Genomic DNA, 18,955 nt, shown 5'->3' with positions numbered 1-18,955 from the left:
CCTTCCACTCCATCCTCCATACTGCTGTAAATCAGGCCACCTTACTTCCATGCCCAAAGCCCTTTGATCATTTCTCATCTTTCTTAGGATAACATTTCAGCTCCTTAGCATGGCACATGAGGCGCTCCCGCCCACCCACCCAGTTTCATCTCTTACTTTTTCCTACTCACACATTGTAACCACGGGTCTTCATTCATTGAGATATCTCCCCTTGAACTCATCCTTAGACTAACTCCTACTCCTCTCCTAAGACTCAACTCAGTTATTAACTTAGTCATCATATATTTGCTGACTGGCACCATATTCAAAGCACTGTGTTTTCCCTGATCCCACGAGTCTGGGTTAGGTACCCTCCTAGATGCCCCTGCACTCCTCTGTGGTCTTCATCACGTCCACGCCCTCAGACTAGTGCAAGCCCAGGCTCGCCGCTGAAATACAGCCTGACTGAATCCAGGACTATCAGGAGGCTGGGTGCTGAGCGATCAGGTGAGAAGCACAGGTGTCCCAAGAATGCCCTGTAGGAGGGATGATAGTGAGACAGACTTGTGAAAGTCCTAGTTTGCCAAATTCCAGTTGATAGAAAAGTGGGTGAATTGTAAGGCATGATGGGTATTAATTGTGGCTGGGGAAAAAAAAAAACAACAAACGCCATGTGGTGAAAATCCCCAAGGTAAGAACTTGTCAGGCGCCTACAACAGAAACCCAGATGATTTTGCAAGAATGATGTCATCGTGAGGCTTCATTTGTTAGGAATCCGTACCCACGCTGGATGATTCATCACCCAAACTGCCAAGGGACCCTAACAGTTAAAGTCCTTGCATTCCTCCCTGATTTGTTAACACATTCCATCTGACAAGTAGATACCACTTTCCTTTCTTTTCAAAACCTCTCCCTACACAAAGCTGTTCAAAGCCTACACTGTGGACCTGAATTCCTCAGCCAGGCTCGTGGTTTTAGAGGCCAGGGAAAAGGCAAATGGGATGAATGAAGTATGACTAAATCCTAAGTCAATGTGCTATTTCTTCTTCATAAAAAAGAATGTTGCAAGGGGCTCAGGAAAGGGACAGCGATCAGTGTAAACCCACCAGGCTCCCTGCTACCTGCCACCCCCGTGCAGGCAGGGCCGCTGACGTGACTTGCCCTCAGGCTAACTTGGTGGCAATTTCTGCTTTGCTCCTGCTTCCAAGTTCTAAGAATGGGGCTTCTGCCTCTTTCCCGTTTGCAGGAGGTTGAGGCATGAACACCTGGTGGGGCCTGGGAGAGGGAAAGTCATTCTTTGTCCTTAAAGGGCTAATCACAGACGGGCCGGAGACATGGATCTTGGGGAAGAAGCACCGAGGGAACACACACCTGGAATTAAATCCCACCTTCTTCCCTTTTAACTGTGTCATCTTTTGAGAATGGTAAACTACAGTGAAGCCCCTCTGTACACAGCTGGGAAAAATGTTTTTCTCAAGTGGGAACATGTTTTCTCCCATGGGACAATGCAGTAAGTGGTGTGGAGTTAAACAGGCCTGACTTTAAGCCCTGATTTCACCACTTAGGCAAGTGACTCAGCCTCTTGTGTGACCTCTCTTGTGACTATTTATCTGTAATATGGGAACCTACCTCATAGGGGGTAAATACTGAATTGGATAATGTATGTGAAAAGGCCTAGCACAGTGCCTGGAGCAGAGCAGGTGTTCAGCAAAGGTGGGGGAGACTCGATGGTACCATCTTAGAGGCCCCTTAACTTGCTAACTTTTTTGGAAATAAAAGCCCATGATCTAAGTCAGAGGGTTCTAAGGAACAAAGAGGGTCATGATCCTGCGGATCCCAGGGCCAGGGCTTTACGCTGTGCCTGGCTTCATGTTCCCAGCTCCAAGTAGAAGAGGGCATTAGGAATGCTCTCATAGTCTGGAAAGGCAGAGGAGGCAGAAGTATGTCCTGTAGCTCTTAATTACAAGGAAGCCAGGTTCTAGAGAGTTCTAGCAGTGGCCATCTGTATGTGCTGGGGGTCTCTGAAATCCATTTCTCTGTGAGGGCAGGGGAGATACTTTCTGAGAACTTTAAAGAGTTTGTGAGCAGGGTATTAAAGAAATGTGAAATGAAGAGTATAAAAGTCAGTGCAAGACTGGGGAACCTGATAAATCTCACGCTTTCGTTTGGGTGAGGGAACAGAGAGAGAACAGTGAGTGAGGGTTTGGGGAGAGGCCTAGAGCTGGGAAGGGCTGGAGGACAGCATGGGAAGGAAGTGACCTGCTGGGGGGAAAGCTGTGCCTCTACCTGTGCTGCTGCTTTGATGGAGGACCCTGCTTTCCATCACAGTCAGCCAGCCACTGGGCAAAGGGCTCCTGCCAGGGAGAGAGGTGGTGGCAGAGCCCGGAGGATGGCAGGCAGGCTGAACAGATGGTGCGGGGACAATGTGACTTGAGAGGACACTCCTCTAGCCATGCTGGAACCTGGAGTCAGGGCTTCTCATGGTTAGTGATGGGCATGGGCCACCCTGTCCACCTTCTCCGTGTGACTGGCCTCACCACTCACTCCAAATGTGAGGAGAAAGAGAAAGGCCCGGCCTAGAGCCTTCATTCCATCCAGGGCATGCATTCTCGGGGCTGAAAATTCATTCTTGTGTGTGGGGGAGTGCCGCAGTATGTAAACAGATAGACACACACACACACATACACACACAGAATATGAATGAATATCTGTGGTATTACATTTCATGGAAGAAGAGGACAATTAGGAAAAAAATCTCTTAAAAGGCTCCTTGAGGTGGGTGGGTGGGTGGTGATTAATGAAAAAATGGTGTTTGAGAAACGCCACCAAAGTAGGGCCTCTTGCCGCAAAGAACCGCCAGTGGCCCAGTCAGGGTCTTCCGGTGCATTAAGAAGCCCTAACCAGCAGCCTCCAAACTGCAAGGCTCGCTAGGCAGGTGTTGGTAGCTCCGTGCCTTCTTTCCACTGAGCCAGAAATTCCTACATCTCCCAGCCAGTTCCCTTCCTGTTTACGTCAATCTACAGTCTCCATGGCCACCAGTGAGCCAGTAGGCAAGCCCCAAGCCCTGGAGCCAGGACTTTAACCAGGAGATTAGAGCTAGCCTGGCCTGGCCTGGCCTATCTTAACGAGGCAGGAAAGGGCAAAGGTTCTCTCCTGGGCAGACAAAACTGAGTAGTCCGCCTGATAAACATACCATGAGATACGAAGCTGCTTATACAAGAGCCCCATTTCATAGCTTAAATCTGAATATTTCTATCTTCTCTTATCAGCGCATATTCACATCATAAGGATGAGATCATATCCTTTCCAACTTCAACCTTCCAGCCTTCCCTAACCAGATCAGTTTAGGGCAACACGATGGACAGTGAGAATCCAGTTTTCTTATCATTATTGTGTAAGTGCTGCTGATTTTTATTCTAAATAAATCTGTAGGGAACATAGACTACTCGTTATGTCATAAATGTCCATGACTTTGGCTTCAACTATTAGCCACCTTAATTTATTACATTTTAATTTCAATTATTTGGCTGAGATAGTCTGCTTTTAAAATACTCTGCCTAAAAGAAAGCAAATATTTTCTGCCTTAATATATTTCAAATGATCACTATTTCTTATCGATCCGAAACCACATGTAACAAAGTTTTGACGTGATTTTTGTCTTTTAAACAGCCATAATGTTTTCCTTGGCTCTACAGTTTATTAGCAATTTGACTTTTTAAAAAAACAGCTTGATTGAGATATAATTCATATGCCAAATAATCCGCCCATTTAAAGTATACAGTTCAGTGTTCTTTAGTATATTCACAGGGTTGAGCAACCATCACCACAGTCCAATTTTAGGAAATTTCATCCCCCCTAAAAGAAACCTCGGACCCATTAACAGTTACTCCTCATTCCTCCCCACTCCCCCCAGGCCTAGGAACCACTAATCTACTTTCTGTCTCTGCAGATTTGTTAAATAGGCACACATTTTGAGCAAAATCATTTCCTATTCTAATTCCATAATTAACCAACAGCTTATTTTCCCATAATTAACCAATAATTTAATCATAATTAACCAATTAGATTCTTATTGAATCTCTTGATTTTAGCTGCCACTTTGTGTGAAAAGTGAAGTTGATGTTGGCCTAGTGGGAACTGTTTTCTGTGTTACTAAAACTGCATTCCCAATAAGCACTAAGGCACAGATTTAGCTTCCTTCCTGCCCAGATATGTTCACTCAACAGTCTGTAAAGCTTTAAAGTTAAGTTACAAATGCACCAGGAGCTTGGTGTTTAAAGAATTCCTATGGTGAAGTTGTTTGTAAAGCCTAACCTCTGAGGGAAAATCCACCCACATTCTTCTCAAGCACAGACACACTAACTGGTCTGTTTTAAAATCTCAGTTTCTATAGATTTGGTTTGCTTGAGGGATTTTCTTTTTGGGCCTCTCTGCAATGACTAGGATGTGGCAATGAACACTCGCTTCCTTGCTGAAGGTCATGACTCCCTTGCACAGGGCTGAAATGGGTAGTTTCAGTACAGACCCTTTCACTGCTAGTGTGTGACAAGTTCTGGGCATGAGTGTACAGTGTCCACATACACAGTACATCCTTACTCACCATCACTAAGCTTTCCATAGAAAATAGCATGTCTGAAAATGAATACATCTTCCTAGCCCCTTGTAGCCACCATTCAGGCAATGGTTTTCCTCTCTTAGCACCAAATAAATTGGTAGGCTGAAACGGCAGAATCTTAGACACATCCACTAAGGTGATGAATCAGTCATTATAGAGACAAAAAGGTGGATCTGGCCAAAGGAATGATAAATACAGGCCTTTCTCCAACTCTCTGCCCTGACATAATGCTCAGACTACCAGAATCCTGTCTGCAGAATGACATGACTTTCACTTTCCACATTTTTTAGTACTTTCTAGTTTACAGAGCATATCTGTAGATGTGACTCACTTTGAATCTCATTACAATTCTGTGAGGTAGGTAAGGGTGGGTCTTTCATTTTCCAGGTGAGAAACCAAGTGTAAGAACTTGCTCAAGGTCAAATGGCTAGGTGGCAGAACCGGGATGTCTCAGTGGAAGGCCAGTCTCTCTTAAAGCGGTCCCCCGGAGAGGCCATACATGTACTCCAACTTTGCTCAAAAACTTCTGGAAACTTGTTCTTCGGAATGCCTTAAAAATCAGTAGCACATCTTTGAATATCCTCAATGAAGGCAATATTTCATCTTCTAAGTCAGTGGTTCTCAAACTAGATTGTACCTCAGAATTGCCTGGAGGGCTTGTTAAAAAATGCACATTGCTGGGCTCCACTCCCAAAGTTTCTGATCCATTAAATCTGGGGTGGGGCCCAGGATTTGTGTTTCTAAAGAGTTCCCAGGTGATCTTGATGTTACTGGTCCCTGGCCACACTTTGAGAACCACTATCCTAAGAAATTTATTTCTGGAAAGAGTGAATCATTTAAAACCATCTAGTGATTAAGGTGGGGAGATCAAGGTAGGAAATTCCACCAGTGGCCAAAACAATGGGTGACTATCAAGAACAACACTGGCTTTGGGGGAAATCTGCATAAAGGGCTCCAAAAAGGTTCTGAATAATGGCAGTTGATCAGACTAATCCCTTCGGATGCATGCTCAAGAATGCTTTTCCTGAGTGTTTCGGAACACCTTGTGCAGTTGTACATGTGTGAGATGTTCATTATCAACCTTTTGTTTTCCAGCCTTAGAAAAACAAAAGAAACCATGTAGGTGACATCCACATTACAGAGAATCAATACTAAGGAAGGATTAATAGCTATTTACAGCAGCTGAACTAGTCAGACTGGTAGAGTGGGGTCCTTTCTATGCGGCAAACATGATGGGTGTGGAAGATGAGGGGAAAATTTTGACTCTTCCTACCCTGACTTTTCTGTTGAGAATAGAATGGAAAAAGTGAAGAGATCTAATTTTGGATGCCAAAGATAAACATGCAACATTTTATGGGGAAAAAAATTCTAGCAGAAAAGAAAAATGAACTACATTAGGTACTTAAGCTGGGAGTCAATCCTTCATGTCACAGTAGGGAAAAAAGAGGTGGAGAAATGCCTAAATATTGGTTCTAATTTTATTTTCAATTTTACATTACATTAAACTCTCCGTGTACTCCTTTAATTTATAGCAACTGCTGACACAAATTGGTGTGCCTTCTCTTCTTTGACATCACTATTTCTCTTGAATTATGCATTTCCATCTGGAATGAGGTTTATGGGACCAAAGCCTTCTTTCATTTAGATGGATGAAAACAGAGAGGGATCAATGGGGAGCTGAGTGCAAAGTCAAAGTAAGGTTGGGAGATATATGTTCAAGGCAGCATATTACTGCCCCAAAAGATTGTAAGGGGTATTAAGAAATGACTCTGGTCTTCCAATTTTCAACATATTGATTAAAATTCAACTACTAAAGAACAAGAAAAACTCTACCAACCTTCATCCCAGAACTGCTAGATTTTTTATTTATTGGTACCCTACTAGTATTTAATGACAATTTGCAAGAGTACAGTGATCATAATAACTGCATCACCTTGATTTGATCTAAAATTGAATCAAAGGCAAAAGAAGTTGCCAGCCTGATGGCACGTTTCACCTATCCCGGCCTCGCCACCTGAATGTACATGGTTGAGGTGTTCTACCTCAGAGCTTAGCACCATGAACTGGTCTGGCTCCATTATTGGTGACAAATTCCTGGTCTAAATCAGCCAGTGGTCCATACTGACAGGTCATTTGCTGGCTCCATCTGGGGCCCAACTCAGTGTCTCAGAGTCCATTCTCAGCTTCTGGTTTTTGATGGGTTCTGGGTTGGCCAGTCACACCAGTATTGAAATGGACATTCTGATGAAGCTGTTTTGAGCTAGTTTTATCCTATAAGCAATCCTCAGCAATTTCTGAAAACCCTCCATTTTTAATCTTTACCCATCACCCACTCCATCCCAAGAGTGGGAATTGGGAGTATACTGTGAAAGTCTTTGCTCTATACATTGCTTGATAGTTTAGAAAAGAGAATTTTATGTTTTAGTGATAATAATTTCATGTGAAAAATGTTCCTGAGTCAATATGGCCTCATGAAAGCAGCAGATCATGTTCGCTGGCTGAAAATGGTGATGCCCAGTAGCTATGTCATGATGTCACTTCCTCTCCAGCAGAGCCCTAGTTTGACAGTGGGCGGCCAGCCTGAAGAACCTGTGAGGGTCTATTGTCGGCCCTGCTCTAGCAACCTGGGAGTGGGTGGGCCAGGAGCCCAGGAGCCCAGCGGGCTGCCTCGGTGCCTCTTCAGGGGCAGGGCCGGCATGCGCTCAGCACGCTAGCCACACAGAATGGCCTGTGGAGACTTAAGACTGGTTAAAAACCCCATTCTGCCCAAAATGTCTGTGGTGTATTAATTTATTCTATAATTTAAAGAATTCCATTATTAATGAAAGAGAAGTAGAATCCTGAGTATGAGCTAAAACTGGAATAAAAAAGGCCCATTCTTCAGGCACTATTAATGGAAGCTTTGTATATAAATAACTTTATATATTGGTGAATAAATGGCACTTAAAACTAAAATGTCTGTTAGTGATTCACTGGGTTCTAAAGACTGCCCTTGCCTTCTGTGGTCAGCGATCTTTTTTCTTTGTGACTCCGCTATTCTAGACAGAAAACAGTTAATCCAATATGATTTATTATCTCACGAAAGATTCCACTAAAACATTTTCTGCCAAATGTTCATCTTCTAACAGCTGCTTTTTTATTTCAGTGAGAGGTACTTGAAATAAGATCATTGTTCTCTGTGAAAACTGCATGCTAAATAATACAGAGCTACCAGATTATTAAACAGCAAAGGCATCTGATAATATTAGCACCAACCACAGGTCCCACTTCTGCTGATGCACAACATTTTGAGTAATCAGTCATTGCACAATATTATATTTATATCCTTTTTGCTTGAGCTGTTAGGCCACAAAATCAGCAGGCAGTTGCTGTTATAAAAGGGTTCTCTAGGTTATTTATAATGTTTCTGCTTCCTTACAGTTGCTGCTTCACTCTTGGGTCTTGGGCCAGGTCTACACTGTGAAGACGAAGGAAGGAACTGAGCAATTGTTCTGCTAATCTAACTGCTGAAAGCTGGTGGGGATGATTCACAGCACACTGTGTGTGCCTTGGCTGGAATACCTGGTATTTTTGTCTACACAACCCAAATTCATCACATACTGGCTGATTTGTCATTTCATCAGGGGGAGAGTGTGTAGTTTCGTGAAGGCTGTGTCTCTATCAGGAGTAAGCTAGTGTCTAGGGCACAGGTGGTAGGGCGAGATATCTGAACTAGCGCTATGTTGCAAAAGAGTTTCCTTCAAATGTTATTTACTTTACATGAGGGGTAAGTTTCTGCTCCAGATGTTTCTCTGTTGCATAGATCAGTGCTTCCCCCAAATGGTGGCAGGCAGCCCGGCATGCCCAATAGAAGGGCACATAGGAATCATGAGGGTATTTCATTTCATTTTCTTTTTTGTAAATTACACAGGCATCTTCCTGTTCCACCTGCAGAGAATAACTGATGATGTGAACTGTTTCTAATGGGAGTAGGTCTTAGCTCTTAGGTGAGTCAGGGCTCAAAAAGATGCTGAAAACCATGGAGACTGATAGAATGAGCTATTTGTTTTGACTATGAAATAAGCATCTAACTTAGGCTCCCCCGCCAATTTTTTAAAAAAGGAAATGGACTGCCATTATGTCCTGAATTCTTTTATTTTGGTGGGGGTGGGGTGGGGTGTCTTCTGAATTCTTAAGAATTCTTAAAGCCACTTCTCCACATCCCTGTTGCCACATTCCCAGTCCAGGCTGCCATAATCTCTCAGATCAATGTAACATCTTTTTTTTTTTTTTAACATCTTTATTGGAGTATAATTGCTTTACAATGGTGTGTTAGTTTCTGCTGTATAACAAAGTGAATCAGTTATACATATACATATGTCCCCATATCCCCTCCCTCTTGCGTCTCCCTATCCCACCCCTCTAGGTGGTCACAGAACACGGAGCTGATCTCCCTGTGCTATTTGGCTGCTTCCCACTAGCTATCTGTTTCAATGTAACAGTCTCTGGATGGTTCTTCCTGCCTCCAGTATTATGATCTCCAATTTATTCTTCACACAGCAGCCATGTTAATCTTTTATAAAGTATAGATCTGATCAGATCTGTCCCTTGCTTAACCTCTTATCAGTGGCTCCCCACTGCCCGCAGGAGAAAGTGCAAATTCCCAGGAGTGGCAAACGAAGCCCTTCACGACCCATCCCTGTTCCAGCTGTACCTCATCCTTTCCCACTCTTCCTGTACTCTAAGCTCTTTCCAATCAGAACTAATTGAAAAGGTACAAACATGACCTGCTGTCTTGCCTCTGGCCTTTTCATGAGCTCCTGCCTCTGCCTGGGTTACTCTTCACTAAGGGGAAGACAGCCTTCAGCTCATCTCCTTCCCTGGCCCTCGAAGCAGGTCCGCTGGGCTCCTCGGGCCAGGTGGACCCCTCAGCTGCTCCTCGGGAGCATCCCTGTCACGGCACTTCTCATTCTGTGTGGGCTACATACCCTTCTAGACGGAAGCTCTTTGGGGCCAGGGTCTGTCTTATCACACCAGCATGTCCCTACCACGCAGAAAATTCAGGTCAAGTGTGAAGAAATGAGTGCACAGTGGGGTGCCCCTCACCCCTTTTGCCATAATTTTCCACAGGAGTCTTTTCCATTTCTTAAAGAACTGTTTTCAGTTCTAGAGGGCACTTTTGCTTCATCAGCCCTGGAACTACAAGAATAAAGTGCCAGGCAGCCCCAGGATCCTGACTATGAAGAAACCCTATTTAGGCTTCTCTCTCTAGTAGTTTTTAAAAAAAAAATACATTTATACATTTATTTATTTTTGGCTGCATTGGGTCTTCATTGCTATGCGCGGGCTTTCTCTGGTTGCAGCGAGTAGGAGCTACTCTTTGTTGTAGTGCACAGGCTTCTCATTGTGGTGGCTTCTCTTGTTGCAGAGCACAGGCTCTTAGGTGCGCGGGTGTCAGTAGTTGTGGCACGCGGGCTCAGTAGTTGCGGCACGCGGGCTCAGTAGTTGTGGCTCACGGGCTCAGTAGTTGTGGCTCATGGGCTCTAGAGCACAGACTCAGTAGTTGTGGTGCATGCGCTTAGTTGCTCCACAGCATGTGGGATCTTCCCAGACCAGGGCTCGAACCCTTGTCCCCTGCACTGGCAGGTGGATTCTTAACCATTGCGCCACCAGGGAAGCCCCTCTAGTAATTTTAAAAGATATAAGATATGGAAAACAGAAGGTCTAAAATATACCTTATAGGGGTTCCAGAAGGAGAGGATTGAGAAAATAGAGGAGAGGTAGTAATAAAAGAGAGAATGGTTGAGGATTTTTCAGAATTGATGAAAAACACAAATACTGAGATTCAAGAGGAAGAAAGAGTCATGAGCAGTATAAATAAGAATAAATTCAGATCTGAATTCACTGCAGTAAAACTTCAGAATGGCAAAGATCAAGAGAAATTCTTACAAAATATTACTATTCTTCTGTCCAAACGTGTTTCTAATTACATTCCCACATGCTAAACCTAAAAGTTGAAGTCTCAGTAAGGAGGATTTTCCTAACTGGGAACAGGACAGTCATAGGGAAGTCATCTAGCAAATGTAACCATGATCTTCCTTTTCCCAGTTTTGGTTTGTTTTGACCAAGGATGGAAAAGGATATAAAACTTCCTGTTTTTTTTTTTTTTTTTTTTTTTGCGGTATGCGGGCCTCTCACTGCTGTGGCCTCTCCCGTTACGGAGCACAGGCTCCGGATGCGCAGGCTCAGCGGCCATGGCTCACGGGCCTAGCCGCTCCACGGCATGTGGGATCCTCCTGGACCAGGGCACGAACCCGTGTCCCCTGCATCAGCAGGTGGACTCTCAACCACTGTGCCACCAGGGAAGCCCCAAACTTCCTGTTTTTAGAGGATCTTTTAGGAAGATGTACTTCACCTAACTTCTGGTCCCAAATCACACAGCTTTTTCAGGTGTTGTCCCATCATATGGCACCCTCCTGTAGATTTTAAAGGAATGCAAGTAGGAGGAGGAAAGTGAGAGTGACTAGTTAGCCCTTTAAACTCTGTCCCCCTGTTGTACATTTACTCACCCACATATGCACACACGAACACATGGCATTCATACCACTCATAGATCATTCACATGGAGCACACATTATCCACATTGAAAATACACAAAGTACACACACCACTAACCTAACACACACATACTCATACTTTCACGCAAAGGGCAGGCAGATGTTCAGCAAGCTATGACCCACACAGCTGTTTTCTCACTTCCTTGTCCACCTCTATCAGCAGCAATGGGCACTGAGGGCAGCGGGAAAGGCTCTAACTCACAGGGCTCTACACTTTGGCTCCAAACGTTTTTTCACCTCCATATAATTCTAGGCCTACCCAAGAACCATCTTCATGCAATGGAAACCACTTAGGAGACCTACAGTACAGTCCTGGCAGCTCTGCTCCTGAGGACACTATTGCAGCATCCTAGGAAGATGGGCAAGGAGTAGACTACCAGCTCACTGCCATGTCATCACACTGATGTCCAGGACACTGAAGGAGTGGGAAGAAGAGGAGCTTAAGCGTAGGAAGCTCAGGAGTCTTAACTGTAGATGGGTAAGCAATCTCCCACAACCTCATACCATCCCTTCTTACTGGGAGAGGGACTGTTTCCTGTGCCTTCTAGGCCTACAGAACACTCTAAATCTAGATTTTGCTCTCCTGACATTTGCTAAGGTTTTTTTTTTGGCTGTGTTGGGTCTTTGTTGCTGCGCGTGAACTTCCTCTAGTTGCAGCAAGCGGGGGCTACTCTTAATTGCAGTGTGTGGGCTTCTCATTGCAGTGCCTTCTCTTGCCATGGAGCACGGGCTCTAGGCACACGGGCTCAGTAGTTGTGGCTCGTGGGCTCTAGAGTGCAGGCTCAGTAGTTGTGGCACACGAACATAGCTGCTCCACAGCATGTGGGAATCTTCCTGGAGCAGGGCTCGAACCTGAGTCCCCTGCATTGGCAGGCGGATTCTTTACTGCGCCACCAGGGAAGTCTCTAGCTAAGGTTTTAACAGTTGTTTTTTCCTCTCCATCCTCCCTCCACCCACACGCCCCCCTTCTCCCCTCCCATTGCTCTTCTTTTGGTCTCTGGCCATTATGAGTTCTGAAGCAGGGCCAGGTCCCCTTGGGAGCCCCTAATATGCCCGGCACTAGGCAGATATACATGCAAGTCCAGTTCTGGCCATGGGACGGTACTTTAGGAAAACGGAAAAAAAACAGTCTTGTATCTGGCCCTGCTTCAGTTCCTCAAAGTGAAGATGACATTTCTGGTAAGCAGTTACAATTAGATTTTTAGAGCCCTGGGTTTTCAAATAATCACATGCAGGATTAAGAAAGATAATTTAAAATGTTTAATTCTGCCTGATTAGCTGGTAATTGAGGTGATCTGCTGATGTGCAAGTAATGTAATAGAGTTAATATGCCCCCCGGCATGACAGATGTCTTGTGCCTTGTCGATCAGTCTCTTTAGCAATTACCTTGTCCTCTGTCCTTTTTTTTTTTTTTTCTGATAGTCAGTGAACTTCTTTTTGTCATCGTCATCCTTTCTGGCAGCCAGAGTCAGCAGACCTTGCACAGACATCATGCCCATTTATTGGTATCATTCCTAAGTTTTAGATGGCTATTTCAGGGCTTCCCTGGTGGTGCAGTGGTTAAGAATCCGCCTGCCAATGCAGGGGACACGGGTTCGAGCCCTGGTCCGGGAAGATCCCACATGCCGCGGAGCAACTAAGCCCGTGCGCCACAACTACTGAGCCTGCGCTCTAGAGCCCACGAGCCACAACTACTGAGCCCGCGTGCCACAACTACTGAAGCCTGTGCACCTAGAGCCTCTGCTCGGCAACAAGAGAAGCCACTGCAATGAGAAGCCCATGCACTGCAATAAAGAGTACCCCTGCTCGCCACAACTAGAGAAAGCCCATGTGCAGCAACGAAGACCCAATGCAGCCAAAAAAAAAAAAAAAAGACGGCTATTTCAGAGCCTCATTTGGATATGGATTTTCTTTATTCTATGATGCCAATTTCAGAGGTGTCATTTACCCTCTGTAAGTTTTCTTTTCTTTTTTTTTTTTCTGGCCTCGCCTTTCTATGACTCCAGGGAAAACAATCCTAGGATATGTTTGAAAATGGGAAACTGGGTAAAAGTGCCTATGTGACCCTTTGTAATCCAAAGCTTCCTCCCCCAATCCTGCTCTGTCCCTAGGCAGTCACTGGCTTGCTTCTGTTCATTATAGATAAATTTGTGTTTCCTAGACTTTTATATAAATGGAATCATGATATACGTACTCTTTATTGTCTGGCTTCTTCTGCTCGGTGTAATTATTTTGAATTCATCTATTTTATTGCTGTATAAATAGTTAATTCCTTTTTATTGTTGAGTAGTGTTCCATTGTACGGACATAGCACAATTGTTTTATCCATTCACTTGGATGGACATTTAGGTTATTTTTTGTTTTACAAATTAACTATTTGTAAATATTACAAATAAAAATACTGTGAACAACTGTTTAAAAAAAATGGGAAACTGGGTAATTATTTTGTTTGCAAATCATTAAAAAAGAGCATTTGTATCTGAGATTGATTGTTTCCCTTGGCACATTCAGTGTGGCACTGAAGGACTATAAGGAATCCTGTAGATCTTCTAGTGCCCTGAGAACACTGGAGTTCAGTGAGGCTAAGTGACTGTAACACACATACTAGTTATTTTCCCAGAAGGAACTGGAACTCTTCGTTATTTCAGGAGGACCTGTTATTATATGCCAAGCACTGTATTAAGCATTGGGGTTGCCCAAAAATAACTCTCTGAGCTGGACCTTGAGGATGGGTAGGAGTTTGCTAGGCAGCGAAAGAGTAGTGTTTTTTCTTTCCTTAAACTGGAGAACTAGTTTGGGAAGATCAAAAAAAGAAGAATTACATTTTCCTTAGCCTCTCTAGTTAGCGGTTCAGACCCTTACTTAAAGAAGTTTAATGAAAAGATATTTTTGTTACAGACTCTAGGAGTGGTGCACCTCTCTTCCTTGATCATTCAAAGACAAGAATGAATGAAGTGATCTGTGCCTGAACCTTTGGTATCTGGCCTGGCACCATCCCGCCACATTGCCACCCGTGCAGTCCTGCTCCTTGCCCTGTACAGGAAGGTGCTGGAGTTGAATGGCAGTGGGACCTGGGTTTCTCTCCAGTAATGTACAGAGCCAAGGTCATATCCACCCTGTGTGATGGTGAGTAGTGCAAGCTCCTGGTACGTGCTACCTGGTTATGCCACCGCCCCACCTCCCCACAGATATCCAGGTAAAGTGAACATTTAGGCACATGGGGACCTACTAATGAGCGCTAAGATGTACTGAGTGCTTACATGAGCCAGGCACTGTTCTTAGACTATATATGAGTTACTGCATTTAAGTGAGGCTGCACTGTACTGCACAAAGCAAGAGTGGAAGCTTCTGAAAATCTAGAGAAATGGAGCAACTTAGAGAAGCCTGTAGCATGACAAGTGGCAAGGAGTCAGTGCTGGAATGCCAAATAGAAGAGACTGGACGCTAGGCAGACTGCCACCAAATCAGGAGGGTGTGGTAAGGAGGACACGGTGTCAGGGTCAGGCAGACAGGCAGACAGACCTAGAGCCAACTCCTGGCTCTGCCGATTCACCAGCTGGATGACTCTGGGCAGGTTGTTTACCTTTGGGGGTATAACTTCCTCCTCTCTAAAGTGGGCATTAGCCTGTCTTGCAGGGTTGTTCTGAGTGTGTGAGAAAATGCATAAAGAGTCCAGCACAATGCCTGGCCTAGAGTAGTGCCCTGCTTTTCATTATTAGCCAAAGGATCCTTATGTCCCCAAGAATCTGTAAGAATCAAGGAATTTCAGAGGTTGAAGACGAGTCAGAGATCACCCACTCCAGACACATCATGTTTGGATGCACAACCTGAGCCCCAGACATAATGAGTCATTTGCCCCAAACTGTCTGCTAGTTATTAGTTAAATCAGGATTAGAACCCAGGACATCATCTGCCCTTAGCCACCAGGACCAATGATTACAGTTGAACCATATGAAAAACTCTTGAGATATTTCACTAAAAAGGTGATTTAGGCTGATCCTGTTAGTTTGCCTCAGCTTATTTTCTCACAGAACAGCTGATTTTCCAGCATTCACTTTAGGTCACTTCTGAAGCATGCTGATTTGCTTTCTTGCATATGTTAGTCTACTTGGGCCACCATAACAAAATACCACAGACTAGGTGGCTTAAACAACAGAAATGTATTCCTCACAGTTCTGGAGGCTAGAAGTCCAAGATCGAGGTGCTGGCAAGATAAGTTTCATTCTGAGGCCTCTTCTCCTGGCTTGCAGGAGGCCACCGCCTTGCTATGTGCTCCCATGAACTTTTTGAATGCACATACAGAGAGACTGAACTCTCTGCTGTCCCTTCTTATAAGGACGCTAATCCTATTGGGATCAGGGCTTCACCCTTACAACCTCATTTAATCTTAATTACCTCCTTATAGGCCCTATCTCCAAATACAGTAACTTTGGGGGTTAGGGCTTCAACATATAACTTTTAGGGGGAGCACAATTCAGTCCAAGGGCTTGTGTTACATATGTTCCTCCATCCCTCATGAGCCCTTCCATTCAGGTCTGTTTCAAATCAGAGGTATATGTACGATGAAGTACATGAAATATTAAGTACCTCAACATGAGGCATCTCCTACAGCCTGGCCCCTTTTATAGCTCCTCCAGGTCATTCATTAGCCAAAGACCAAGAAATGTGGCAAAGCCAAAGTCTAGATCATTCATTCTGTTATCAGTTGAGAGAAGGAGGGTTTAAGAGTTAAACCGAGATATATCAACAGACTCATTCAGAAAGAAAACTTGAACGTGAGTGAAGTTTCTCTGAAGACCTGCCGTGCATATGAGTGATGAACAGAAACAGTGCAGCTTTGACATTTATTCTGATATTTCCAAAGGAAACTGTATAAAATAACATGTTTTTGAGGGAAATTTTTTCTTTAGAAAGATTAAGAAAAAAACTGTCAAAAGTGTGTAGTGAAATATCCAGATTTACAGAGGCTGAAGTGCTGTGGATCTGAAAGCCATGTGGATCTATTTCTTTGGCATCAGGACTCTCCATTCAGAGGTCATCCTAAGTCAAAGGGCTACTCAGCCTCCACATATAGAGGTTTGGGAAAGCTTGAGAGGTTCTTTATGAGATCAAGAGTGAACAGTGGCTAATTTGGCTCCTTTGTGAAAATAATGCCCAGTTTGCCCTTTGAGAAAGGATATCACCTATCTTACTAGCTAGATGTGGCTCCAAATAGTTTTTTGCTGTGTCCCCAAATCATCTTTACTCCAAATTTCAAAGTAATACGTGAAAAATACAGGTTTATGGAAAAATGCAAACAATTCAGAAGAATATGGAGCAGAATGCAGAGGTCCTCCTTTTCAACACTTTCCTATCCCCCATCCTGTTCCCCTTCCCATGAGTAATGGGAAAGTTTGGTGGTTTTGTTTGTTTTGGATTTTAAATTATACTTTTACTTACAGATAGCTAGGCTTATTTTATTTTATTTTTAAATCAATGGTACCATACTATTATCATTTGACCTTCTCCTACTGATGATTATGTAGACCTGTCTAATCGATTTTTTGGTTATTACAAACAAAGCTGAAATAAACATTCTTGTACAAATATTTATATATGTGAACACTTCTGTAGGACAGATTCTTAGAAAGAGATATACTGGGTCAAAGGGAAAACGTATTTTAAAAATTGGTATTGTCAAATTACCTTCCAAAAACATTCTATGAATTTATACTCCCACCAGAACTATATGAGAGCATGTGTTTTTCCAATTTGTTTGGACTTTGACATTATCAGTCTTTATTTTTTGTTGACCTGATGGGCAATGAAGGGAATCTCACTGTTATTTTGATTTGCATATTCCTAATTTCTTGTAGGGTTGAACAGTGTCTCATTTCTTTATCTTTCGTATTTCTTCTTCAGTGAATTGCCTACTTACTTTATTCTAAGGAAATGTTTCATTTATTTTTGGGGATGTAGAGCCTTCCCATAATGACACACATTAATCCTCTGCTGTTGCAAATATTCAAGTTTGCTGTTAACAGATATTCCAAAGTACAGATATTCAAAATTATGCATAGAAAAATCTAGGTGGATTTACACTAAAATGTTAACAGTGGTTACTTCTAAGTGATAGGATCATGAATATCTGACTTTTTTTTTTTTGCGGTACATGGGCCTCTCACTGTTGTGGCCTCTCCCGTTGTGGAGCACAGGCTCCAGACGTGCAGGCTCAGCGGCCATGGCTCACGGGCCCAGCTGCTCCGCGGCATGTGGGATCTTCCCGGACCGAGGCACGAACCTGCGTCCCCTGCATCGGCAGGCGGACTCTCAACCACTGTGCCACCAGGGAGGCCCCGGACTTTTTTATACCTTTCTGTGTTGTCTGCTCTTTTCTCCTCTTGAACACTAACCATGTATTAATTTCATGAGTAGAAAGTAAAAAAAATAATAGAGTGACTGGTGGGGTAAAGGTGATGAAGGCTCTCAAAGCAATTCTAAAAGAGCATTTCGCAAGGTACTTTGAGTATTGGCAGTATCAGTATATACTTAATTCTCCTAAGTCAAAATTTGAAGGAAACAACAGTCACTTCTTGGATAATAAATTGATATGGAGATACAGTTAGTCTTATTATTTTATAGTTACCTCTTTAGCACCGAAGATTCTATCATTCTTTACCCACTGTATTTTATGGCCCAACCCTTTCTGAAGTATTGGCAATCAACAGTGAGGGGCACTCAAACATTTTGGCTATAACAGAAGCTTCTGGACAGAAATGTGCAAAATCTCTATTCAAGGACAAAATGGCTACTGAGCTACAAAGTCCCCTCAGCAACTCCACCAATTATTAACAAATGCAAGGAATGTACATGTTGATCAGAAAGAAGGAGGTGGGAGAAAGAAAGAATGGTTTGCTGGGGAACCACAGTTTAAGGAGCGTCACAAAGACTACCTCTGGCAGTGCCATGGGAGACCTGGTGAGTACTCAGTCCTCTCAGCAAGACTGTGGCTCAGCAGGAAACAGTGTCTGAGTTTGCCGGAGTTGAGAAACATCTTTTGAGAGCACCTAAATTAATTCAATCGTTCTACTTACATCTGACAAAATTAGTTTGGCTTTCCAGTGGCCAGGTGGCTGGGGATGGGAAGAGGGTGTAGGCTGGGGGGAAGGTCACACCAAGATGGAAATAATGGCACTTCGGATGTTGGATGACTGAACTGTCATTCTGGATGGTACCTCAGAAGTGGATTAATGGGAGCCTGTGCTTGTGAGCAGCCTGGATGGCAGAAGGCCAGACCCCAGGATGGGGGGAATACACCAAGGAGGAGTTACCTTGGAAAACTGTGGGTAATCCACCAGCCCCAGCAATCACCCTGCCCTCATGAGTGCTTCCACGCCAACTGGGACTGAAATGATTCCACTTCCTACTGGTGCAGTCTCTAGTTTGGAGCTGCTTCTCCAGCCCCAAGTTGTCCCTTGGGGACATCCATGCAGCTGGGCTGATGCTGCCTCATGCCTCACCAATAACTGTGAATACTACACGACTCAAATGCAATGGATAGAAAGAAAGAGGAATAAAAAATAGGGACGATGAGTCCCCCCTGCCCCTTGCCTTTGATTACTCTGGCTTTACATATCCTGAATTATGATGATTTATTACAAAGTGAGTGATTCTTGAGAAGACAGATTTAGCTTAGGGGCTGAATTCTTGAAATTAAGAGTGTCAGTGTAGACTTTAGGACTTAACCATTTACATGAGGAAATTTATAAATCAGGAATTTTACAGA

The 18,955-nt window shown here is 43.8% G+C and overlaps 2 protein-coding genes across 6 annotated transcripts in view; one reads left to right on the top strand and one right to left on the bottom strand.

Moving 5' to 3' along the window:
* The window catches only part of MRPL33 (mitochondrial ribosomal protein L33), a 30,787-nt gene extending 18,911 nt beyond the window's left edge, over nt 1-11,876 (top strand). Inside the window, exons 5-6 of one of the 3 annotated variants that reach the window (XM_027113526.1) lie at nt 3,249-3,373; nt 8,015-8,942. In XM_027113526.1, coding sequence (XP_026969327.1) covers nt 3,249-3,327 — 79 coding nt within the window. In that variant the 3' untranslated portion in view covers nt 3,328-3,373; nt 8,015-8,942. Of the gene's footprint in view, nt 1-3,248; nt 3,374-8,014; nt 8,943-11,443 lie in introns of those variants that run through there. The other 2 variants (XM_027113524.1, XM_027113527.1) reach the window with 2 other exon arrangements.
* Nucleotides 1-18,955, bottom strand: part of RBKS (ribokinase) — a 74,404-nt gene that overhangs the window by 8,421 nt on the left and 47,028 nt on the right. The window lies entirely within an intron of this gene.

The sequence above is a fragment of the Aethalodelphis obliquidens genome, unplaced genomic scaffold, assembly GCF_003676395.1.
Source record: "Aethalodelphis obliquidens isolate GAN/ISIS:26980383/991018 unplaced genomic scaffold, ASM367639v1 scaffold12, whole genome shotgun sequence".
NCBI lineage: Eukaryota > Metazoa > Chordata > Mammalia > Artiodactyla > Delphinidae > Aethalodelphis > Aethalodelphis obliquidens.
Note: the sequence above shows the minus strand (reverse complement) of the source record. Positions and strands in the feature narration are given on the sequence as shown.